Source organism: Equus przewalskii, chromosome 7 (genome assembly GCF_037783145.1).
Source record: "Equus przewalskii isolate Varuska chromosome 7, EquPr2, whole genome shotgun sequence".
In the NCBI taxonomy this organism is placed as follows: domain Eukaryota; kingdom Metazoa; phylum Chordata; class Mammalia; order Perissodactyla; family Equidae; genus Equus; species Equus przewalskii.
Genome location: NC_091837.1, coordinates 86,296,546 through 86,323,481, shown reverse-complemented (window position 1 = coordinate 86,323,481; position 26,936 = coordinate 86,296,546). Strand labels below are relative to the sequence as shown.

At 36.2% G+C, this 26,936-nt stretch overlaps 1 protein-coding gene and 1 long non-coding RNA gene across 6 annotated transcripts in view; one reads left to right on the top strand and one right to left on the bottom strand.

The window, feature by feature from the left end:
* LOC139084593 (uncharacterized) overlaps positions 1–22,434 on the top strand; it is a 42,616-nt gene extending 20,182 nt beyond the window's left edge. The window contains exons 3-4 of one of the 2 annotated variants that reach the window (XR_011542097.1): positions 18,052–18,267; positions 22,110–22,434. This is a non-coding gene — a long non-coding RNA (uncharacterized lncRNA). Of the gene's footprint in view, positions 1–2,269; positions 2,474–3,860; positions 4,474–18,051; positions 18,268–22,109 lie in introns of those variants that run through there. The other variant, XR_011542098.1, reaches the window with a different exon arrangement.
* The window catches only part of CCDC102B (coiled-coil domain containing 102B), a 281,402-nt gene that overhangs the window by 49,868 nt on the left and 204,598 nt on the right, over positions 1–26,936 (bottom strand). For 2 of the 4 annotated variants that reach the window (XR_011542096.1, XR_011542095.1), the window contains exons 7-8: positions 15,486–15,656; positions 13,625–14,084 (exon numbers count right to left, since the gene is read on the bottom strand). Coding sequence is in view for 2 of the 4 variants with exons in the window: in XM_070627845.1 (XP_070483946.1) it covers positions 15,486–15,656 (171 nt within the window). In the remaining 2 variants the exon portion in view is untranslated. The remainder of the gene's footprint in view (positions 1–13,624; positions 14,085–15,485; positions 15,657–26,936) is intronic. The other 2 variants (XM_070627845.1, XM_070627846.1) reach the window with 1 other exon arrangement.

Genomic DNA, 26,936 nt, shown 5'->3' with positions numbered 1-26,936 from the left:
AATACATACTAAGGATGTAATGTACAGCATGATGACTTAGTTAACACCGCTGTATGATATATTTGAAAATTAAGAGAATAAATCCTACAAGTTATCGTCGCAAGGAAAAAATAAATTTTTTTCCTTTTCTATTTTTGCTTTCTCTTTTTATTGTATCTGTATAAGACAATGGATGCTAACTAAGCTTATAGCAGTAATCATTTCACAATATATGTAAGTCAAACCATTATGCTCTACACCCTAAACTTATACAGCGATGTACGTCAATTATATCTTAATAAAACTGGGGGAACAAAAGAATAAATTAGGGCTAAAATCTCAGAGTAGTTTGGAGACTGACAATAGCTGTGTAAATGACAATAACGAGGAAGGGTGGTGAGTACCATATCTATCTATCTATTGTCTATCTATGATCTATCTACCTATTATCTATCTACCTATATCTATGCAGAGAAAAGGACAAAAGTCTGGAGGTAGACATGAATAGATAGATAGCAACGAGGTCACCTACCTCCCCTCCAGATCCAGGGCACAAGGGACTTGGGAAAGAACACAGTCATCACTGAGAGGTGGTAAACAGCCATATCTCAGACCTGCCCAAAATACTTCTGTGGTTTCCCTCCAGACAAGACTTACAATTCCCCTCACTTAGTTGTCAAGGCCTTGTGCTGGCTGTCCTAGGTTCCTCTTCCAAATTCTCTCCCCACCACCCCATTCCATTGCACTGAATTTCATGCACTTCTTCACATTGCCCACCACTCTTTCATCTTTTAGCCTTCACAGATGCTGCTCTTTCTCCCCATTCCCGTCATTCCCTCTTGCCCTGGCTATATGCTCACTCCTATTTATTCTTAAAGTTTCAGTTTCTTCCTCAGTTTCTCATGTTTCTTCCAAGAAGCTTTCTGACTAGACTAAGCTAGCTGCCCCCAGTTTCCTCAATATGGTATTGATTCAACATATATTTGAGTGTCTTCTAAGTGCCAGTAACCAATGTTGCATTTTTATATAATCATTGTATTACTGCTACCTAATTAAAGACCTGGCACTTGTTAGGAACTCAGTACACGATATCCTTTCATTCAAAAATGTGTGTATAGGATGAATGATACAATTCCCTTATTGGTATTTTACGTGGTAGTCACTGGTTAACTGGCAATCAAAGCAATATTGCACATACACATTCCTTAAGGAAAAAGAAATTCTATTTTTCTGACTATAGAATAGTTTTACTACAAAGTAGTTTTAGTTTGCCTAAAACTTAAAAAAAGATTACCTTCTCCATCAACATGTCAATAATCTAAAATTTTACTGATGTCATAATACATAAAACCAAACATTAAACAAGATTTTAAACTGTCGGAGCTTTAAACTGAATGTATTAACGTTCCAAATGATTTGCACCTGGACAGAGCAAGCTAATCCATCAAAATTAATCTTTCCTGTTGCATCTGGAAAATTCCATTTCTAAAAGTACATACATTGACATCACACAAATTGGATGAGTGAAAAAAGATAACTATGTGCTTGTCTAATGCCCATCAAGAAAATGTGAAAATGCGTTTTACATTGTTTTATGATTTATTAGATTTGGAAAACCATTTTGATAACGTCAAGAAGCAAAACTGTTTCCATAGAGTCATGGATATGAACATCACCTGCTGAGGTCGTCTAAACCATCACATGGCCTCAAGGAATGGGTCCCCTAGTCCACCTCTAATGAAGGAACACTTGTCTTAAAGATCTTCCAAGCCCTATTTAAAATACACTACGGGACGTTACAAAAGGGACATCTGTGAAAACTTGATGATTTTTAAAGTTTGACTAGTATGTGTTTAAATTATATTATGCCTGAATAATAGACTTAAAGAATAGTGCTGGAGGTGAAAATTGAGCCTCATCTAATCCTACTCTGTCCGTTTCTGACTAAGGAAGATGAGGAACAGAAAGACCGAGTCATTTCTCCATCATAACCCAGCAAGCTGGGTGGGACTCTCCCAGACGACTTTCCTGATACCTTCCTATCTATGCTTGTTTATATTACTTATTTGGATGCTTACTACTTCTAGGCATCTATTGTCCTTTCATAGAACATAAGTTCTTAGAGAACTGGGACTTCAGATGTGTTTCTCTGCTGAATACAAAGGAGATAAAATAGCAGATAAATACGCAGCAGAAAAAAATAAATGACATTATTTCTGGCATTTACAGCTGTCACGGTGGAGACCCTAACAGATTCTCAGTCTCTGTTTCCTTCTTCTCCCACCTCCAGGGTTATTATATCTCTAAATCTATTTCCTAGACCTTTTCCTGAGTTTAGTGAGGAGGATTTTAAGGAGACCAAGTTCAGCACTCTGGGACTTGTGCTGATCATCTGTCTTTAGGCTGAGCCTCAGAATACAGTGTTTTGCTTCATTCTGAGAGCAAGACATCACCTGTCTCCCAGCTTGGAGACCAGATTCTCTCTTGATACATGGTAAGTATCCCAGTTCCTCTCACTGAGATCCTGAGGGAATCGCAAAAGTCTTCTTAGAACCCCCTCTGAATGACTGTATGAGGGTTCTGTGATGGATGGTGATGATTGTACGCCAACTCTAAAGACTGCCTCCTCCTGGATTCTTCAGAATCGTTCCGACAACACCCATTTTGGAGCTCTCTTTTGTAGACTGCCCTCCCAAGTGTCTTCAATCTCGATCTGACATCCTGGCTCTGGCTTACCTCCATCCTAGCCTGTACATCAAGTTCTGGACCCCAACTCTCTCACTCAACTCTATTCTTCCATTGTTAATAGAGTCACACCTCATTGCATTCTGAAACATGATTATCGCCTCAGGAACATACAAGTCAGACATTCAAGACACTAATTTAACTCTTAAAAAGTGGTTCCTTCCAATCAAATGTGCTATTACCAAGTAGTGACAGAACTATCTTTCTCCCTTTCCTAAGCTAATCAGTTTCTTTAAACAAAAAAATCTCTGTCTGTGCGTTATTATTTATAGCTTTCACCAAAAATAAAATATTTCCTGCTTGCTAAAGCAATAAAATGTGTAGCTATAGTAAGAACATAGATTTTATATCATTAGGAGATGACTATAAAAGCAAATGTCGTATACACTCACATAGAAGCTCACCTGCTGTCAACACTGCCAAGCCTTAATAGCATTGAACAGTCATAGCCACAGCAATAGTCTTCCTTGGCCTTAAGGTAGGTGCCAGAGTCTCTCATGGCATCTTGCCTCTGAGCTCTGGATCCAGTTTCTTTAACTCTATTTCCTAATGAACGACATGGTCCCTTTGCTCTCCAAAGTAGTCTTTTGTTGTGGTTTTAAGGTTTCTGCCAATGTCTTTGTCTAATTCTATTCTGTTTCTTTAAAACAAATGAGTGTACATATGTTCCTTGGCTATTATATTAATCTACTCTAAACTGCTGGATCTTTTTTCACACTATTAGAATTTATCTTTATGTATTAATACTTCCTTTCTATTACAAGCCAGATTACCTATTTACAACACCTGTAATAAGATTTCTCTTCTCTCTTTTCCTTTCCCTTTGGTGTCCATTCGTGGGAAATTGGCTTCTACTCCATGAATAATACTCCATCTTACCTCGTGTAAGAGGTAAGAGCCTCAAGCTCATAAGTGTGCCACAAATTCTACATGCTTGAGGTTTCTTCCACCCTGCCCTGACTACCTCACACACCTGTTTTCTGTTGCCTGGCTTCTGGCTCTAGGACATTTGACTGCTGACTTCAGATAGTTATGCTCAGCTCTGGCCTTTGGCAACCTCAGAACCAGTTGTACCTTGACTCTTGCAATCCAAAAATGACTCTCCTCACCCTTGCTGGTCTGCCCCCATTTTCTAGGAAATCTACTCTGAGGATCTGGAATTCCCTTAATTACAAGACCCACAGAAGATAGAGGACATCACAAAAGAGATATCCAAATGTTTCCTAACGATGACAACTGCACTTATTTTCCATGTTTTTTAACTTTGCTCCTCCACACCTGATACGGTGACAGACAAAAACCTAACTACTTTCAATCTATATGAAGTAACATAGGTTAATTTAACAGACTGTTATGTTTTCTAAGCAATTACCATTTATGCGGACAATTGTTTGTAATAGAAATTGTGGAAGAATGTATGTGCATACACATATATACATATTTATTCACACACATAAAATATGTAGTTATACTTTTAACACAAATTTATAATTCCATATTTTTAATATAAAGTCTGATTCCTGAAGACTTATTTGCAAAATCACGACTCAATACAAATTAATAGAATAAATACCTATTCTCTTTCCCCTCGGTGTATTTTTCAAGTTGATTTATGTTTCCACTTCAGACCATGGAAGATAGCTCTTTAGATTGCAATTAGGGTGCATGTTATCTATAATTCTTTCCTATTTCCAATGTGTTCTTTGGTAGTAGATGTACAGAAGAATTAAATAGCATTTTAAGCCTAAAGTGTCATTTTTTTGTATTTCCATGGCAACTGACATCAACACAACAAAACCACTTTTTCCATGACAATTTTGTCTGCCTGTGTAAGTGGTTTAAAATAATATTTATCTTATCAATACATATTGTTTAAAAATATTGCTATAAACCTTTATAATAACTATATAATGTTTATTCAATACTTCAAAAATATTTGAGCTTTTCTTAAAATTCTCAGTGTTACTGACTGATACAGGGGAAACCAAATACAGTCACCCCTCGGAATCCAAGTGGGATTGGTTCCAGGGACATTCTCCCTCCCTGCCACCCCAGTGCCAAAATCCCCGGATGCTTGTGTCTTAGCTCTCCATACCGCAAATCCCTGGGATGGCGGAATCCTCGGCTGTGGAACCTGAGGGTACAGGAGGGGTGCAGGCGATTGTACTTATAAATGTCTACTGTAGAAAACATGTATCATATGCTTGTAACTATTATTCTGATACCTTTATTCAAATATAATTAGCCCAATTTCTACATAATTCAAAAGTATAAAATTAGTTATGTTTATTCATCTTGAATCAAAAAACCTACTCACTCATTTTCCCTCCACAGAAAAGTTGATCTGTTTGTTGCATCAACTGATAATTTTTGCCAACATAAATTTTAGTCTTGTATCTGTAGTTATTAAGTCAAAATGCATCAAATTACAAATAAAATTTTAAATATATCTAATTGTGTGGTTTATATTTATCATCTGATTTTTCTTTTCTTTTTTTTTGGTTTGAGGAAGATTAGCCCTGAGCTAACATCTGCTGCCAATCCTCCTCTTTTTGCTGAGGAAGACTGGCCCTGAGCTAACATCTGTGCCCATCTTCCTCTACTTTATATGTGGGACGCCTACCACAGCATGGCGTGCCAACCAGTGCCACATCTGCACCTGAGATCCAAATTGGCAAACCCCAGGCCACCAAAGCAGAATGTGCACACTTAACCACTGTGCCACCGGGCTGGCCCATATCATCTGATTTTTCAACTACAGTAGAGCCACACAAATGAATAGTTATGGATCTGGCATATATATATTTTTTTTAAATTTCAAAAGTTTTCAATTTTATTGTAGCGGAATGCAGAAATGACTCATCTAAGAGTTTCATAGCCTTAGAGCTCTGAGGGTTTAAATGTAGTCATTGCTTTCTTAATAGTTTCAGTTTGAGGAACCCTAAAAAAAATTTAACTTTCTACATTACAGTAGTTCCCCCTTATTTGGGGGATAGGTTCCAAGACTCCCAGTGGAGGCCTGAAACTGCAGATAGTACCGAAACTTACATTTACTATGTTTTTTCCTATACATACCCACCTATGGGAAAGTTTAATTTATAATTTAGGCACAGTAAAAGATTAATAATAACTAATAATAAAACACAACAATTACAACAAGATACTATGATAAAAGTTACCATAGATCTTAGCAACCTCAGCATATGGTTTTTTCTTTCCTTATTAAGTAGAGAACTTTCACCGTTTCACTTAAAGGAAGCACTTTATGGCTTCTCTTTGGCATATCTTAATTGCCAGCATCGCTGCTATTGAGCTTTGGGGCCACTATTAAATAAAATAAGGGTGACTTGAACACAAGGACTGCCTGTCGTCATGATGGTTGGATAACTGAGATGGCTACTAAGTGACTAATGGGCAGGTAGTATCTGGATACATTGGACAAGGGGATGATTCATGTCCCGGGCGGGATGGAGTGGGATGGCGTGAGATTTCATCATGCTACTCTGAACAGCACATAATTTAAAACTTATGAGTTGTTTATTTCTGGAATTTTCCGTTTAATATTTTCAGATTGCAGGTAAGTGAAACCATGGAGAATTAAACCACAAATAAGGAGGGACTACTGTAGTCAGGTAGCCAAATTATCCTGTAATAAATGACGTGTCTGACAAATCTTCAAAAAAGACAGAATTTCAAATATTACTGGTGAAAACTAGTAATATGATTCTTATTTTAGAAAGTTAGAAAACATAGAAATCTAAAAATATAAGTCCACCTGACATTTTTCTTCTCAACATAATTTTAATAACTTAAAAAGTCACTCTTTCCCATTATCATATATTGCATATAAAAAAAATTTGAGAAAGAATTTTACTTCCTTAAACAAAATAAAATGTCCCTTGTTTTATCTTCTTGGGACAGCATTTGAAATATTTTACTATTGAACTCAATTCTTATTTTTGCATGAAGAGTACATTCTAATTAGAGCAAAAAAAATATTGTCCCTGAGTGTTCCCTTTGATGTGGCTCACCAGGAAGTTGAAACACCAATCATTTATCAAGATGTTTAGTAATCCAACATGGAAGCCAAGATTCTAAATAAAACTTTCTCTTTAAATTTTCATTTGCAGGGAAAAATAGTTCTATGCACATAAGTATTGTCCTCATTGTGTAAAGAATATGATAATGTATAAAAACAGGATATGTTTTTAACATATATTTCAGTGCTTGAGCTGGTATCTTAGCTCTTCTCCCATCTGTGACTATGGTCATGTCATTTACTTAAATCTCAAATTTCTATAATTACTGTAATTACGATACCTAATTTCAGGGTTATAGTAAGACTTACATGAGATAATAATATAATTATATTAATATTTATATTAATAAATCACTATAATAGCCAACATTTAAACTTTATAATAAAGATTAGATAAAATATAACATTATATGTTAAATATTGGAACATTCAATTAAGCATTGTTATATACTGTGAGATTGAATTAAATGCTGAACATTCAACCCGAGACCTAGTTAGATAAATTATGCATAAATTTTCATATTTAAACATAGAGTGTTTCTTTACTTCCCTCAAAGGTTTCATTAAATCCACTACGCACATTTTAATGATTGAATGTATGGAATCCCGCTCATTCTTCTTCATTTTATAGGTGAGGAAAGTGTCTCCCAGAGTGGTGAAATGATTAGCCGAGATCACACCAGTGAATGCACAAACCAGAGGTTACTTCCTGATCAGACTCCTTTCCTTTATCTTGCCCACTACACCAAACATTGTGTCAAAACTTCAGAAGCTAGGTTGAAATTACATTTTTCACCTGCCTCTTCTAACATTACTCAGTCATAGTCAGAGATCAGAAAGATATTACTTTCTAAAAAGTCTCCAGCTTCTCTGTTTTCACTAATCACGGTTTTTAAGATCCCTCGGCATTATGATGTCTTCGCGGAATCTGCTGTAAAGTAGAGCACCCCATGGTGCATGTCCACAGAGTTGATCCCTCTGCTCTCCCAGTGACCAAAGGCCCGGATGCATCCATCTGTCAGCCTCAGACCCAATCCTGCAGCAAATATCCTGTACCCACCCTCTCATGGATCTATATGAGAAGTTCCCTGGGCTACAGACCAGGAACAGGGTGAACATTAATTAAAAGACATACACACAAAACGAAGGACACAGTGTGTGAAAACACATTTGAACAAAAAGATACACAAAATCTCATTGAAATGGCTGCACGTGGAAGAAGGGCATGGGACTGAGATGTGAATATAAAAGGGAATATATAAATAAAGAGAATGGATTGGCACGGAAGAATGAATGCGCCCAGGAATAAGTGAGATTAACTCAACTCTCAGCACCAGAGCACCGAAGAGAGAAAAAGAAAGAAAACAAAAGAAGAAAGATATTTTTCTTTACTGAGTTTTCTATTGGCTTTTTTCCCCTAATATAATGAGGTCTATGTCTCTTCCATCATTTTTCAGAGCATAAATGAGTGGACAACAACAGAGCTGGATGAAGAGAGGGAATAAAATATCAGATACTGTTAAATACACATATAAAAAGGCTAAAGGGCGGTGGTCTAATAAATGCTGCTAGAGTTAAGAGGAAAAGCTAACAAACGATCACGGGCTAAACCTTTCCACATAACCTGTCCCTGAAACATCTTGATTTTACTCAGCCCCTATCTGAGGCTACATTTTCAACTCACACTCAATGCATAAAAGTTTTAGCTGAGAATACAGCACACACGTTGGGTTTGGTTTGTCATCAAATTCTGAGGCGGAGCAGAAGTGCTAGACAAGGGAGGCGGTTGGTGAAGTGAAGAGAAAGCAAAGACGTGGTAAATGACTGCAGGAAATGATAACCTTCCAATTAGCCACGGAAGTGGGAATGAAATTATTACAATGATTTAGATTAGAAATATAGAGAGACCAGGTTGCTGGACTTCTGTTTACGTTGTTGTTGTGTCCCTGATGTCTTCATCATGGAGACGTCTGAGACAGCTCTACTGAATGCTGGCACTGTTAGAGGCACAGACTGCACCGGTCCTTGCCCATAGACTCCAGTTGGGGTGTCAGACAATAAATAATTAAAACAAACACATAATTACAAATAGCCATTAAGCCTTGGAAGGAAAAGAAACATGGCAAATTGTTTCTGGACATCCTCTGAATACCACAGTCTTGACATTTATTTTGTTATGTTTAACTTCGTATATTTATTTTTGAATATCCCCTGCTCCACTAAAAATCTCTTCTTGGGAGTAACTCAAGTATATTCTAACATCTAACATAGAAGTTAGGAAGCAATAAATATTAAATGAACTGGGCTGGTTTTTACAGTTCAGTTTGAATCCTGGGTCTGTGGTCACGGCTGTGTCCCCATGTGAACCAGCAGCTGGCCTCTTTCTTTGTTATTTCTTTTTAATGTTACCTGAAACACTTACCACATCTTTTTCATAGATAAATGTGAATTTCAGTCTACCACTATTCTCACAATCTTAAAATTACCAGGGTGTAAACTAATGAAATTTTAAGAAAATATATTTAGGGCTAGGAAAGGATTTCTGAGTCCTTCTAAATAAAGACTTGCTTAAAAATCAGCAGTTAATTTAGATAATTAATGTTCTGTAGGTTTAACCAAAGTGTCTCTCACATTCATCATTGCTGATGACATCAGACTTGAAAAGATTCACCTTTGTGACACCAGAGGCATTAACATGTGAGGCCAGAATTAGCTAAGCTGTAATAATAAAGTGATAATTGCAAAGTGTAAAGCCACACCGACAATGCATTTAGCAAAACACTAACACTTTTGGTGTGAACTTACAGTGTTCACTAGTATCTTACTCTTTCCATTTGCTTAAGTGATTTTTCACCTTTTGAATTTCAAAACTAGAAGACGTTATATTAATTAATTTTGCATTGTACCATACTAACAGGTACCAATTACAATGGAATACGAGCCTCTTTTTGGCAGCGTCATTTTGTTTATCCTCTACCTATACTGTTATCACAAATATATGTGTTCAATGGAGACCGAAGCTATGAATCTGAGACTCAATGGTGGCAGCCTTTTCTTATTAGATCAGTGGTTCTGACCTTTGGCAAGGCATTAGAATCATTTAGGAGCTTTAAAAAAATGCTAATGGACAGGGCCCACCCATAACAATGGACTCAGATTCTGGAGGTGAGACTTGAATATTAGTATTTTTTTAAATCTTCCAAAGTGTTTCTATTGTGTAGCCAGGTTACAAAATCGTTGCATTAGGCTTTACCCCTCATGGTGGAAATATATTTTATGTATGTCTTTAATCTTGTACCTCGAGTTCTACTGAGGACCTAGATCAATAAATGTCAGCTCAATGAAGAAATCGATGAATTACTTAAAGCAAGAATGTCATCTTAAAGTTAGGCAATTCTTCCTCCCTTGACTATCGAGCCTTTACTTTTTAGTTACTATACGGTAACTCTCATCCTCTGTAGTTTGCTTTGTGAATTATAGGCATCTCTAGGCTAGGCTTACTTTACCTCTGATTTACTTCTCTTTTAAATGTTCACTGAATATTTCGAAAGTCCTCTTATTTACAGAAGCTATTACTAAACATAAACACAGAGAACAAGTCCAGAGTAAATATTGAATTACACTCAGGGAAAAGAGTTCAACATAAGGAAGAAACTGAAATGAAAAGTAAACCCAATGAACAACTCAGCAAACTGAGTGATTAAACACTTGTTAATTTTATAAATAAATCATTTGAGGTTTAACTCACTTTCACATTTCACATCAGTTAAGGTGCAGTTAAGATTTTGTATTAGATGACTATCAATATTTCCACAATTTGACCTATCATTGAGAAGCATAGAAAATTGGTAATACTCTATATGTAAAGAGCCGTATTATATTCATATCCTTTAACCAATCATTCCACTTAGAAAACTTTTTTCCAGTGGAAAAAAAAAAGGTCTGTACATCAAAGTATTCACAGTAGAGGTATGTTGGGAGAGCAAAATCCAAGTGATCTTTAATAAGGGACGATTGGTTGATTAAATAAATTTATATCCAAGGAAATAAATATTACACCTCTCTTGAAAGACCAACTATGAAAACTACATAGCAACATGAAAATTGGTTATGGTAATTGATAAATTTGTAAATAATGACTGCAATTATGCATAAAAGTGCCTAGGTGTTTGAAGTCCATATACCAAAGTAATATGATACCACAGTGGGGTGATAGTTGAATTTTTCCCTCGATTTTTCCTTTTTTATGTGATGTGGTGTTGCGTTACCAAATTTAAAATATCCTTTGGCAAACCTTTTCTCATTCTGTCCTTTATCCTTCCTGACACTAGTTCTACAGTGCAGAGCAGCCACAGGTCTTAGTAATCATTTATATTCTACTCCATGCTTCCTAAGTACTAGGGAGGCAGAAACTCTGGAGTTCAGTTTACACATGTTCTGTCTCGACCAACTTTGCTTATTGCATTATTATATTATTTATTAGACTTTTCCCACCATATTTATTAAAGCAGCCAATTATTTTGGTATTTTAATGTGGATACACTATATGTAATTGGTCCTGCACTATGGTAATGAAGTCTTAATTAAATTTTGCCATTATATAATGTAATACATATTCACAGAAAGACTTCAATGAAATGATGAGAAAAGAACGTTTAACTTCTAACAAATATACATCAAATTAGATTTTTTGGTGTGTCAATTGCTTGAAGAAAAGCATCTCATCCAAAAAAGAAATTTTTTAATTTGCTTATTTCTTTAATTAGACTCTGGGTTTTCTCTTATGGGCTCCAAATATCTATTCTCTCTACAGTATAGAGGATTAATATCTCATTTTCATTTATTTAAAATCTGTTGGCTTGTAGGAGTTAGAAAATTTGTATTTGACAGTTCCAATTAAACATTAATTTCAACTAATTGCAATTTGAGCAATTTGCTACTATGAAATTAAAAAGTTGAGCAGTGAAACTGACAGAATTTTCTTTGCTTCTCAATGATAAGTCAAATTGTGGAAATGTTGACTGCTATCTAATGCAAAATCTTATTTCTGTCAGGAATATTTTCATTTGCAGCCATCAAAATCAGTGATGACCTTTAATCAGAGAAAACTGAAGATGTGACAACTGCAATCAAATAATCCAGATTACAATCCCATATAAATTGATAGTGCTTTGGGTGAGTCCTCTCTGTTGATCAACTGATTGGATGTAGAGGTGCAGAACATTGAAATATTTTGTGTGTTGAACGTATATTTCAAAGCATCTATTTATAGACTTCGAATATAAAACATACCCAAATACTTCTGCACATGGAGCTATGGTTCCAAAAGATTCTGTTTTAAAGCCACACAAATTCCATTTGTGAAGCAAGTCACAGGACTGTGCCCATCATTCATGCTTGGAAACTATATTCTTCCCACAGAAAATGGCAGCAAATATTAAAAGACACGCATGCTCACACACTCACTCATTCACACTCTCACCTACAGTATAACACAGCCCATCCTCTTGGTTACAAACTATTTGTCTTCCTCCTTTCTTTGTTCAAAAATTTTCACCCTTTCCCCAAGAGAAGTTCCCCAAGTGACTTTCCAATGACAGCATAGGTCTCAAAGTCAAAGATCTCGTGATAATATTTACATCAGATCTCAATATGTCTTCTCTTGCTCCAGAAATCTATGTGCTCAAAAGACAAGTAATTTACAACCCCCTGCACACCCAATATTCTGTAGTGAAACTAGGAGAATAAAATTGCAATAAAACTTCCATATAGAAAAAGAAATAGAAAATATTTACGAAATCTTAACCTGGCAGATGTTGCAAGGAACTTCTGTTCTGCCCAAGGGGGATGTTCCTTTCTTTACCTCAGGTTCTGCTCCCTGAAAATAGTTGCCTATCTGTAGTTTTCTATGGTCCTTGGCTTTGCTCTCTAGGAAGCCCTTCTTTTTTTGTCCATATTTGAATATGGCAATGGGCGTTATTCCCTCTCAGGGTGTAGACGGCATATTCAGCCAGCTCCCTGTCCATGGAAGTTGGGAGGAATGAAGGATCCTTTCAAATCTTAAGAAACCAGTCTCTTTCGTCCCAAGCTGGAAACTCATTTGCCAGTATAACTTTCACAAAAACTTAATAGTCTTTATTCTATTTGATTCCGGTAAATTACACAGGTCAACTATCACATCTGCAATTCTTTTGGAGACATTCCATTGTCACTGAGCTACCTGCAGTTACCCAGAATTCGTGAGATGTTCTGGTAGAGCCATAATCATGCTCCTTTCCCTGTGCCACGTTGTTTAAAGAATTTACAGGGAACAACCATAGTAGATTAGGAAGTTTTAACAACAGGCTTAATGGCCACATCATTGATTTGGTCCTTGCCAGAAAGCTCAACTTTAATTTATATCTATGTTTCAAAGGCATCCTCCACTTTATATTTTACTATTTGAAAATGAAAGTCAGACCCTGGAAGTCACAGAACTACTTACATTTCTATGTTTCCTTACATATCTCTTTGAAAATTGGCAGTTCTTTTCGGAGTTCATCTTCCTTCCAGGCACTTGTCAAATGGACCAATAGCAAACAAGAAATACCAGTCACATACCTATTCACCTAAAAACCACAAGTTCATGGTCTACACATTTGCTTTCCAAAGTACTATAGGAAATATGTACCAAACTTTTCAAGACTCCGTACAGTGGGTTGCCATCATTCTAGCCCCCAGTAAGTTTTCTCACCACCTACTTTGGGCACGGGAACCGATGTCATACAATTTCAAATTTTGTTGTCATTTAATGACCACATCAGTCAGCTTTAACTGAGTTTTCCTGTAGTAACAAACAAATCCAAAATTTCAGTGGCTTACCACAATAAATCTTGACGTTTTCCCCGTGTGGATCCATTTGTGTCAGCAAAGGCTCTGCTCTATGTCCTCTTCATCAGGATTCATGCTGACTGAATGTCTATTTTGGACATGCTGGCCTCACAACATGAGACACGGCAGAAAAGATATGTGGGGAAAGAGGCACAGCAGAGCCATTTTGGCTCTCAAAGCCCTGATGGTAAGTGGCACACATGGCTTCTGCTCATAAGGCATTGGCAGAGGAAATGTCACATGGCCAAGCCTGATGTTGATGATGTGGGAAGAATAAATCTCCTACACAGGAGGGCAAACAATGTGACCATCCTGAAGACCACAGCCATTTAAATTACACGATTGGAGAGCTGAATCAGATCTTTGGAACTACTACTTCATTATCCCTTGAATCTTGCATGGTTTCACCATTTCCCTGCTGATGATTCAGTCACAAGCAATTTCTTAAAGCCTAGAGCGACAAACAGTGATTTATTTACCACCACCTCCAACAAATACTCACATATTAAAACTATTCACAGGAATAATGGCTATGATAAAATAAAAACCTAAAGCCATTCTCTTGAGCCTTTCTACTCAATTCCTCCCTGACTTACTCTTTCACAGTCCAGCCTCACTACACAGGTACATTACTAAAAAGTGCATACATATCTTCATAAAAAGAGACACATCAAGAATGCAATGCCGACAGACAAGTCCACATTACTGGGATCAGGGGACTATGTATAAGCCTAGCTGGTCAAATGATTCTGTATTTACTTGATGCTATTGGAGAAAAGAATCAAGTTTGTTTGACCAGACTAGTTTTAATTAAAAATTAAATCTTAAAATATGGAATGTGTTCTGTTATTGAACCGCCTCTTGGAAACACAATGCCGTTTTCTTCTTCAATTTCCAACTGTTTGGCGTTATCTGGAAACAGTCTTTCTACCAAGGGAACTAATGATTTTTGCCTCAAAAGTTGTCCAACAGGAACAGATGCAGTGATGGGAACGCCATCTGAAGTATCTGCCGCCATGTGGTGACAGTCGCACAATCTCACTGACATTTGAGACGGTTTTTTTAAAAAATGAAGCTCTTTGTTGCTTGTAATTGCAGCTGAAATCACTTCCCTATTGCAGGTGTGCTGTCAGGACATCACAGTGAGGCCTCTGCCTTCCAGAAACCTCTTAAATACTCCATACTCCATTAACAAGTGGACCTTACACAACCAAACAAGAGGCCTGCATTCTTTTAAAGACCAGAGAGCACTGGGGAGAATATATATTGTAATATACAATTGTGATATATATCATACTTCTCTAATATACAGGCCCAAAACAGCAAGCTTTAATGATACCATCCCCATATATAAACACATACACACACACAGGCCCATGATGAAACATGTTTGAAGCTATAGAGTACACATAAAAAATATACTATTAGCACCATAAGGATGAGCGTGTTGTCTATGAAATAGTTTTCTCTTTCCTTACACTTACAATTCTTTTATTTCCTTTTTTTTCTGCTTTCTTTTCTCCCCAAGTGCCCCCAGTACATAGTTGTATATTTTAGTTGTGGGTACTCTAGTTGTGGCATGTGGGACACCGCCTCAGCATGGCCTGAGTAGCAGTGCCATGTCCTTGTCCTGGATCCGAACTGGCGAAACCCCGGGCTGCTGAAGCAGAGCGTGCAAACCCAACCACTCAGCCACGGGGTCAGCCCCTTATAATTCTTTATTAATTTTAGGGTTTAAAGTGTGAAGTTTTTATCTCAATTAATGTGATATGTTAATAAAGGAGAAAATGCTTCATATATGCTATGACATGCTATTCTGAATCTATCCAGCGTCTGTTCGTTCGTGAGATACCTCGTCTTCTTTTTGGATGAGTCCCTGTTTTAGGTCTTCCACTCGCAACCTCAGTTTCTTTGCTTCGGCCTCGCTTTGATCCAGGAGGTTGTTTGCATGAGTCAGTTCTGCTGTTTTTGCCTGGTATTGTCTGCTTAGTTTCTGGTAGGCATGTTGAAGGTCCACCAGTTCCTTTCAAAAGAAAACAGGGATTCCATTATTGATAACTTACTCTGATACAGTCAGAACAACAGTAATTTCTTTTGACAAGGGAGAAAAGCATTTTAGGAAGAATTCCAATGAGGCATCTCTTCATCTGGAGCTCTACATTTCTGCAATTAAATATTATGATTAGCATATAACTGTAGATGGAAGATGTATTTGTATGTGGCTAAAATGGCTAAAACACAATGCAACTCTTTACGTTCTTGAGTGAATGATCCATTTTCCAAGTTATGAAAATTTAGTTTTTATGTATGCTTTCCAAAATGAGAAATAACATATCCACAAATGAAGAATAAAATGTAATAAAAATAAGTGCAAGAAGAGCTATTCATCTGCTAAATCAGCGTGTGCTAAAAGTTAGCAAACTATCTGCTTTTAATAAGTAAGTAAATAAATTATTCTTATTGTTTTGGTGAGGAGGATTGGCCCTGAGCTAACATCTGTTGCAATCCTTCTCTGTTTGTTTGAGGAAGATTGTCACTGAGCTAACATCTGTGCCAATCTTCCTCTATTTTATATGTGAGATGCTGCTGCAGCATGGCTTGATGAGCAGTGTGCAGGTCTGTGCCGGGATCTGAACCTGTGAACCCTGAGCCACCAAAGCAAAATGGGGGAACTTAACCACTATACCACTGAGTCAGCTCTTTAATCGTTTGTTTAAGAGAAAAGGTTTTGTGCTGCTGGAATCTTGCTGGGAATGGCATCCTTCTGAAAACACTTGCATCTAGCTCAGAGACCTGGGGTAAGGGGTCCATCCTGAGAAGAAACAAAGTGAATCTATCACAAAATGACTGGATCTCCAGTCAATCTTGTTATACTCAATACCATTCAAGAGATGAATTAACAGGTTATATTAATTGGCCTCAGATTATTAATAATGTAGCTTCTTATTTTTAGTTAAAATTTGCTGTGCAAAATTAAAAGTACTGTCATTGTAGAAAACATCTTTATTAAAACCATAAGAAAAGAATAAGCTCTAGTTCCTCCTAATGTTATAATACTTTAAGAAAATCCAAGGATATTTCTTTAATTTTCCAAAAGATATTGTCATAATACCTTATATATGAAAAATCACACAGAATGGCAGTAGTTAAAAATGTGTAGTTATCTACTTTCAGGACAACTAGTTAGACAATTGGAAATGAAATATGTCCTCACATCTCATACCAATAACAACAACAATAATAGTAAAAATGAATCAGAGATTCAAAAGTAAAAACTAAAAGCCATAAAATATAGGAAAACACTGGAAGAAAATTTTGGATACTGTTTTTTTAAATTACCAAGTAGGGAAAATTTTTCCACGTATGATCAAAAATCATGAGATCATAAAATGAAAAATTTAATCACAATGAGAATACGTTTTGTGTATAGCAAATAAAGTAGAACGTCCTACATGGAAAATGAAGAAGGACAAGTCTCACTATCTCAAGAGTGATATCAAGTCTGTACAAATTGACTTGTTAGAAAATGTGGAAGGACAGTGTTTACAGGAAAGATAATAGAATCTCTCAAACATTGAAGGTTATTCAGCTTCACTCAAAATAAGAGAAAAATCTTTCCAATTTACGTAATGTTTTTGACATGAAAAAATGTATAGAAGTGGAGAACAGGTTCGTGGCTGCAGGGGGTTAAGGATGTGGGCTAAGAGGAGTCTCAAGAAGGAAGTGGGCATGGCTAATGGCAAATGGGGATCCTTGTCCTGATGAAACATTCCGTGTTTTGACTGTATCAGTGTCAATATCCTGTTCATCATATCCTACACTACCGTGCTCTAGTTTTGTAAGATAAGATCATTGGAGAAACTGGAGAAAGGATGCACAGATCTCTCTGTGTTATTTCTTACAACTGCCTATGAATCTACAATTATCAAAAATAAAAGATTAATTAAAAGAAACACACCAAGATACCATTTCTCATGTCTTCAGACTGGCTAGATTAAGTGTAATAACACAATCTGTTGGTAAAATGTGAAGAAACAGAGATTCATTTATGGAGGAATATTAGCCAAATTCTTTGAAATTAAAATGCGCATAAACTCTGACCCAGCCATTCTGCTTCCAGGAATGTATCCTACAGGTATGCACAAGATTGTGTGAAATGCTGCATGTGTACGGATATTTAGTGCAGCATTAGTTCCGTTTACTAATAGTGAATGATTGGAAACTAATATCCATCATAAGGAGCTGATTAAATAAAAATCATTAAGTAGAATATGGTAGCCTTTTGTATATTGATATAATGATATCTCCAAATATTCTATTAAGTAAATCAAAATGCAAAACAGTGTGAAGAGCACGTTATTATAGGAAAAAAGCTGACGTAAAGTGAATTTTGATATGATATCTTTGGTAACTGGCAGGCTCCTGGCCTCTGTGAAACTCAGAACGCTAATCAGAGCGGTAGAAATCCTGCCGAGGTGGGAAGAAGATGTGGACAGGAGGGCAGAACCTGGTGAGAAAGTGCTGGCCACCACTCCCAGGAAGCCAGGAGGACAATGCAGAGGAAGGCTCCCATGCGGACCAGCCACCACCACCCCTAACATCCAAAGATGCGCCTCCCAGTGTCTCCTGACAATGTGAGTGTCAAATAACTGAGGGATTCCTGGAATCTCACTGCTGTCCTGCAAACCTCAGCCCCTCATAGGAGTCAGATTCACACCCATTGATTCTTAAACCTGAGTAGTGCCCATGGGCAGCTAGGAACACACAGATTTGGACAGGCAGCTAGACCCCAGTGGGCTGGGCCATAGTCCTTTCACTTGCCTCCCAGTAACACTGCACCTCATAGCAGTGTTTTACCAAATTACATCACAAACCACATCTAAAATGCAAACAGATTTCTCCTTTCTTCTCTGCGGAATACAATTTTCAAATGCCAAATTATAGATCTTATTCTTTTACAGAGAGATATGTAATAGGGAACACAATTCTGTTATTTAGAATGACAATAGAGCATTTAATGAAAGATTTTCTTGATTTGTCAAACATAAAGAATTTGCCGCAAAAATAATGCAGAGCTTAATGGAAAAGTTATGACAAATTTGCAAAGTGATGGCTTTTTCTCAGGAGTTATGCACTTAGTTACAACTACTTAAATACCCTTGTGACTTAGCAAAGTTATTTCTCAGATACGTAATGCTGTGTCACTAGGCTTGTACAATTCACTTGGATTGGTTTAGATGTAGTTACCTAAACAAAACAACCTTTGAAAGTGCAGGTAGGAAGGAAGACAGGTGGGAGGAAGAAGAGGGGAAAGGAAAGAAGAAAAGAAGGCAGGAAGCAAAAACACTGTTGTTTGTCAACATAAATTCCACCCCAACCATGTGTCATCCTTGCAGGCAGAGCCCTCGCATTCATGTTCTATTGCTTGGCCATTTGCTCAGAGAAGGTCACTTTATTCTCATGCCCAGGAGACAGATCTGTATTAGTCAAAGTCTGTTCTCCATGAATGGTCCCCACGCCTGTAGCATCCACATCACATGGGACCTCCATCCGAGATCTACTGAATCAGAAACTCAGGGTTTCAGTTCCAGGAACCTTGGCTTGAACAAGGCCTCCAGGTGCTTCTGACTCAGTGTAAAGTTTGAGGACCACTAGTATATGCCACTTGTAGTAAGCTTTACCCTTGCCAGGAACTGCTTTAGGAAGATAGATGTAACCTAACTGAGCAATGAAATATAAGAAGTCTCCTTTGGTGGAAGGAGATGACCTAGAAGTTTTTCAGCACTTAAAAAGATGCAAGGAACAATTGGGCCAATAGGAAAATTCTGCTTACACTTGAAGTTGGCAGGCCTGGCATGGCCATGTTTTGTTACTTGAGAAAATATATCAAATTTTATCTATACCCAAATATATTTTACTTATGTTCATGGGATACCTTTTACTTTCTATTCTAATAAAGACAAAAATTGGATTTCACTTTGGTGAAAATATTATTTCATTAATACAAAGATATTTTAATAAAATCAGTATAGGGTGGAAGGGATTAATGTTAGTCACATACCTACTATACATTAAATTCCTCATATACCTTCTCTCTCTGCTGTATTTTCTATTTTCCCTGTTCAGTCTCGGAGCGGCTATGCAAATTGCTTACAGCCAACCTAGCTGTAAATTACCCCTGCACTTTTCATTTTATCAAAACTATATCCCACAGCTGGCTTTAATCTTGTTATGAGGCCTTATCTCCCAAAACTTCACAAGTTCTTTGACATTTTAATCCATTAATTCACCACCGCCTCCATTTTACTTTCTGGAGAGAGATAGATTTCTTCTTTAATTCTCAAAGATATGACCTTTGCTACTATACACTCATTTTTTGTTATTCTTGTAATGAGATTTCCCCCCAACCAGTTCTTTCTTTAATACATGTTACAGGAAAGGATGAAGGCACTTAGGATCACAAACCATAATCCTATGCATATGTTTGATGCTTTTACCTGAAATCTCAATTTGCACTGTAACTTGCTTATAGACATCCAATTGGGAGGCATCCAAAAGGATGTTCATTTGAGTTAATGACTTCTATTTGAAAAGAAAATTACATGGGTAATAAAGATCCACATGGACTTCTAGAGCAAGCTTATTCTACTATATTTTTAATGGTAGAAATACATAAAACCATGATGTGATATATTTGAATTTTATTTGGGCAGAGAAAAATCCAAATAGAAATTAAAAATACATAAAAAAATACACAGTACTACAGATTATACGTCAGTGTGTAATCCTCCGCAAATCCAAAGCCATAAAACTGAGAAGTAAATATAACTCATAATCCTTTTATAAGTGGATATAAATAATGGTATTGGGCTTTGATATAGAAAATAAACATAGACAATGTGTTTATATACAGATATTTTTGGCAGGATATTAGTTTCTCAAATAGATTGACTCTCTGTTTCTAGTGATGTAAGGGATTTAATCGCAGGGTTTAAATTTTGTATATGGCTTATCAACTCAGCATTAGTGTATACGCTTATAAGTAAAGATAGTGTTTCTACCTAGAATTAATTTTGTAGCTGATAATCAAGTATTGAGGCTTAAATGATTTTGATCGTGCCAAGCTGACAGAACTAAAATATATCTTCTTACAACTTAAAATGACATAATGAGAGGCTAGTACAAATGAATCAAATATATTTATATGCATCTATTTAAAGGAAAAATAAGATTACATACAGGAAATTTAAAAGTATTATTGTATATGTTATTTCTGTTTGTTCACTTTTTTTTTTTTGGAGGAAGATTAGCCCTCAGCCAACTACTGCCGGTCCTCCTCTCTTTGCCGAGGAAGCCTGGCTCTGAGCTAACATCCGTGCCCATCCCCCTCTAGTTTATACGTGGGACGCCTACCACAGCATGGCTGCCAAGCAGTGCCATGTCCGCACCCGGGATCCGAACCAGCGAACCCCAGGCCGCCGAGAAGCGGAACGTGCGAACCTAACCGCTGCGCCACCGGGCCGGCCCCTGTTTGTTCACTTTTTTAAAACATCTAGAGAAAATTAGAAGTTTCTACATCTGTAATTTCAAATGTGCATAACAATAGGGTATTGATATGTAGACAACCTGACATTCACAATATAACATATGGTCCAACTATGTTTAATAGAGAGAAGCACATAGAAAATTGGAAATAACTTGCTCAAGGTCTGTTGATGGCTTTGTTAGACTCCAGCTGTGCGTAATAATGCTATCAACAAGGGCATATTTTCTCTTCTCAAAAGTTGACTCAGATACATTGGATTGTGATCACAAAATCATTTTCTACTTAAATGTGTTAAAGAACTCACAATCTCATCCAAATTAAGCATGTTATAAAAATATCTTGTACCACCTGCCTATTTCTTAGGATAAATGTTAATATCTATCTATCTATCTATCTATCTATATAATAATTCTGACCTTAAGAAATACAGAAATTCAAAGGAAAGTATATTTCAACAGGAATAAATTCAGCGTTATTTGTAAACATATTTATAATACTTGGCAACAGATAATAGCTTTAAAATGAGAGCATTTTGGTGGTTTTAAGTAGCATCTTTAGAGTGTTCATTTAATATCTTATATGTTAAAAACAAATTCAGTGATTTTAGTGCTAGCTATAGCTAGCTATAGTTGAGACATCTTCAGTCATGCATTCAACAAGCATTCACTGAGTGTCTGCCATGTGCCAATGACTGGGCTCTGCATGCTATACATAAAAGTAAACGAGGCAGATGTGACCTCTAACCTTATAGAACTTATCAAATTCAGTAGAGGTAATAGATTAAAGACAATAAGCAAGTTTTTCAGTTGTGACAAGTACTAAGAAATAATCAAATGAATTGGTAAGATAAAGGATTGGGAATAAATCATGAGGGGTGGACAAGAAACAAGGATGATCTGGTGCTGAAGGATGTTGTCCTGTGTCTTCCAGATCTGCCTTCAGGATGGGAGGATACGTTCCACCAGCTGCTGGAAATGTTGAGTGATGACAGCCCTTTCCCTTTGGTTGCAAAGAGGCTCCTCCCTAACTCCACATCCCCTTTTTGGAGCAGCGAGTGCATTTTAGAAGTATAAAGAACTGCTCTTCTCACTAATTTGGGACAGCTCCACAGGTCTGGCTCAGCTTCAGAGATTTTCCGAGGATCAGCTGAAGTATTGTTATTATTTCACCCCAGCCCTACTTCTCCCGCTACCCCGTGCTGCCTGTCCCTTTCCCCATAGATGTTGTACTCCCTAATAAACTTCCTGCATGTTGATACCTGTCTCAGAATCTGCTTCCCAGGCAACACAAACTTCAACATCCAGTGCCCCATGGCTGTCATTTGGGGAGATCTACCCTACAGAATTAAATATCGTAGCAAAAAGCAATGGATGAAAAATAGATGATGGAAACTTTATAGAGAAAGAAATGTAAAAAGGGCGCGAAGCCACAATATTGTGTTCACAAATGGTATATATATGTAAATAACCCTAAGTGATTGAAGAATATACTTGAGTTTATTTGGAAAGGAATATTGGAACACAAATTATAAGTTCATCAAATATCATGCTAAGCCACTTGAGACTTAGTCCATAAGCAGAGAATCAGGTTTTTGAGGAAGAACAAAAATATTCCCACCAGAGATTCAAAGATAAATCTGATAAAGAGTGGAGGAAATGAGGCCAGTTAAAAATATATTGCAATGGTCAAGGTGAGAAATTAAGAAACAGTGAACTGGGGTAGGAAAATGTAGATAAATAGCAGTGGAAAATGTTAGAGATGTTTTTGAGGAAGGTTTTACAAATATGTGGTTAGTTCAGGGTAAAGAATAAGTCAAAATTAAATTTGTTTCCTATAAGATTGCAAGGATGTTGCTTAAATTATCTCAGGCAAGAATATTGGCAAAGAGACATGTTTGAGAAACGAGAAGAGCTAAGGAGTTCAACTTTGCCATGTGGTTTCAAGGTATTAGTAGGCCACCTACATGCATATTTATGTCAAGAGATAGGACTTCCCATCAATAAGTCTGAAGATGGCGTTAGTTTCTGGAACCTTCTAGGCAGAGATAATGCTTGACCATGTGTAAAGTGAGTCACATGTGCTAAAGCCTACAGATTGAAAATCAAACTTTAGAGTATGAATTTGTGTTTATTCAAGGCCATAGATAACCAAGCAGTTGACCAAAAAATGTTTGTCAACAATCCACTAATGTTTTATTTAGTCAGTTATGTCTATATTACCAATAATATTCGTTTTGAGAAAATATAGAAAAGCTTCACTAATTTTAATTTCTTTCAAGTCATAGTTTCCTCATGTGTAAAAATGCATATAATAATAGCAACTTTACAGAATTGTAACTTTTAAGTGATACAATATGCGTAAGTCATCTGTGATACATTAATTACACGTAACAGATTAATTAGACTGACTGGCTAGAATAGATAGGTTAGTTAGTTAGCTTGCTTTTATCAAATGCAATATTAAGGCTGGGCGTCAGTAACCCAGAGTAGACAGAGCATCTCAGCAAACGCCACCAGGAATGGGGCTCTCTTCATCTTTCTGATTTTCCATTCTTAGCTATACATGGCTTTGCCCTTCAACTTGTTGTATTATAATCACAAAATATCTCCTGAATCTTGCTGAGTCGAAAGTAGGAGGAAAAGGAATTAGGATAAAAGTGGTTTTCTCCGGGTGAGATTTTGCATTTTTGTTGATAAGATAACCTCCCAATGCTATGTTATTCAGGGAAAGAAGGATAGAAAGAAAAACATCATGCAAAATGTTGAGCAGAATATGTAAAAATATATTCAAAACCAGATATGTTATAAACAAACTGAGAAACAACAAAGACTAAAAGAGATTATTAAAGCACAAACAGATTGGGAGAAATGAAAACGTATAAAGAAATGAACTAACAGTAGATTTATAATCTGCAACAGCAAGAAACCTTATTAAATAAAATAATGTCTTCAGTTGCTGAGTAACCTAGAATTCTAAACCCAGCTAAACTAATATGTGAGAGCCAGGGCAAAATCAATTTCAGTTTTAGGCAGAGGCAAGATTTTTCATTCCCATATTATTGATGAAAGAACTCAATAGGATATTCTCCATGAATTCGCCTTTTTACAGTTTGAATTCATCAAATCCTTTCCTGCCTCAGAGTGTTCAGACATGCTTTTCCTTTTGCCTACAAAGACCTTTTGCAACTCCACACTCATGTCACTCTTAATTATCATCCAGGTCGTAGTTTAAATATGATTTCTTCTGAGATGATTTCTTGATTATCCATATGTGAATAATAATCCATTGTACTATTTTGAAATTATCTTTCATATAACCTGTTCATTTCCTTCATAGACTTTATCCCATGTTGAAATTTATACCCATTTATGCATTTATTTAAGATGCTTTTTCCTAATCAGTAAATATTTAATGCATCTATATATGCAAAGCAGAAATAATTTACAGTCATGTGGAAAAATGAAAATTAACCAAACTAGCTGTCAGATCAACAGAAAATTACAGCTCCTCTTGTAGAATTTTGGAAATAATAATGAAAATACTATGAAAACCTTAGAGAAAGAGAGTCAAAGCTGTTGCTAGCAGAAAAGATATGACCTCAATTTAACTACAATAAAAAATGGAGATAGATAGATACAGATATAGATATGTATGTGTGATATATATATCGCAAGCATTCAACTCAAATCGTTGGATAAATATACCAACATTATCTGAAGAAAGGAGAAGGAAAGAATTATAAAAGATAAAAATAATTTATTAAAAACAAATACAGAAAATTGAACTGATGAAGAATTGGTCTGTTGGAAAACAAGCAGAACAATATAAAACAGAAAACCTATCAGTTAGTCTAATGAAGAAAGAAATACCTTGAAAATATACAAAATTGAACACTAACAGACATTTACATGATGTTAATAAAACAGAAGCAGTTCCGGTAAGCCTTGCTTGAGTAGGACACTGTGGCTAGAGTTCCTCCAGCTGATGGAATGTGAAAGGAAGTGGCTTCCATCTCCCCTGGATCTCACAAGTAAGCATCCGGTGGGAACTTCCATGCTGTCCCTCTTCCTAACCTGTGTGCCTGGAACTGAAGGACTATAAAATGATGAAGCTGAAAGCTGACAAGTATAGATCCCTGAGTCACCACATGGAGAAGAAACACCAAGGAGAGCTTCCAAATGAGCGAAAAAGTAAACTTGTGTGGCTGCAGCGACTGAAGTTTGTTAAAGAAGTCTATCCTTACTAACAGGCTACTACAAGACTAGGTTAAACCTTTCGACATGCCTAAAAAACACCATGATTGACTAATCCATTGGCAATTTTAGTGCACGTCAAAGGTTACTGGTTCTTAGTTTGTGTGTTAATCATTTTTAAATTGACTGTACTCTACAAAAAACACAAAATGATCTGTCTTTGTTTCTCCAATACACCATAAGGACAGGGCTTCTTTTTCTTCTAACTGTATAGTTCACCGATTATCCAAAGTATGTAAAATAATGCCTGGAATATGGAAGGTGCTTAATAAATGATATATGGATCTATGAATAAATACATATACTTACAATATTTCTTATTGAGTGCTTAAGCAAACAATAAAATGTTTGTGCTTTATACAGCATGCAGGCTAGATTGTACAGTATGTGGGCAAAAGGAAGAAGAGATTTCTTTAGAGGGAATGAGGCAGGTCAGCACGGAACTCGTTATTTGAAAGAAAGAAATTAAGAAATGGGTACTTGGTAAATGATAGTAGAATGACAAACATTATATTCGTTTTATTTTCCAGCACCAAATACATCGAACAATTTTTCTCAGGATGATCTCTTTTCCAACTTGCCAGTACATAATTTAATATTATTTTCTAAAACATTGATTATTTTTAGGTTTTTAAACTAACCTTACTCTTCTTAAATTTTAATTCTCTTATCAATTCTCAATTATCTTAATTTTATCATTACCTAAAAAGATATTTTTAAGTCCATGACTGTTTATGAATACCTGAAATAATTATTCTTCTCCAGAGTCCAAAATATAAATAAGGTTTTTAAAATATCTTTTTTAGGTAGAAAACTAAATTAGGATTTTTCAAGTAATAAATAAAAAGAAGAATTATGTTGCTTAAAATATATGCTTTCTGTACATATTTAAATAATCATAAATTGTTGAATTACTACTAAATTATGAGACCATAATAATATTTACTTATAGTTATATATCAACTGCTAATTATTTTTGTCATGTTCTGGAGTTAATTGAAAGACTTAAACTGCTATCTTTGTGGAAAAATATATTGAGACAGATGCTTGGGGGAGTCTATTCTTTCTTACACACATTTTTTTATGGACAGGCTTCCATTAGAAAGCGAAAGGCTGAAGAAAGCACTGAATACAAGAGGACGTGAAGCTGACATATAGGAGGGAGGAAGGTATTACAGCATGTGGGGGAGCTTTTAATAGAGTGAAAAAACAGCAGTAAGAATTGAGGAAAAGTGGGGAGAAGACAAGGTTATGTAGTTGTGGGCAGACGGGTAAAAATCTTAAAATCCTGGTATAAAGAGATTGAAATTCTAATTTGAGTTTTAATGCTGTGAGAGGGGCACATGGAAAGAGAAGGAAAATATTGATCAAGAGAATGAAATAGATACAGTTTCCAAAAGGAAAAATATCTTGTCTCACTTGAATATGTCGTGACAGAAATAAAGAATCCAGTGAGGAGAAAATTACAATACATTTCAACCAGTTAACATATTTCAGTCTGAAA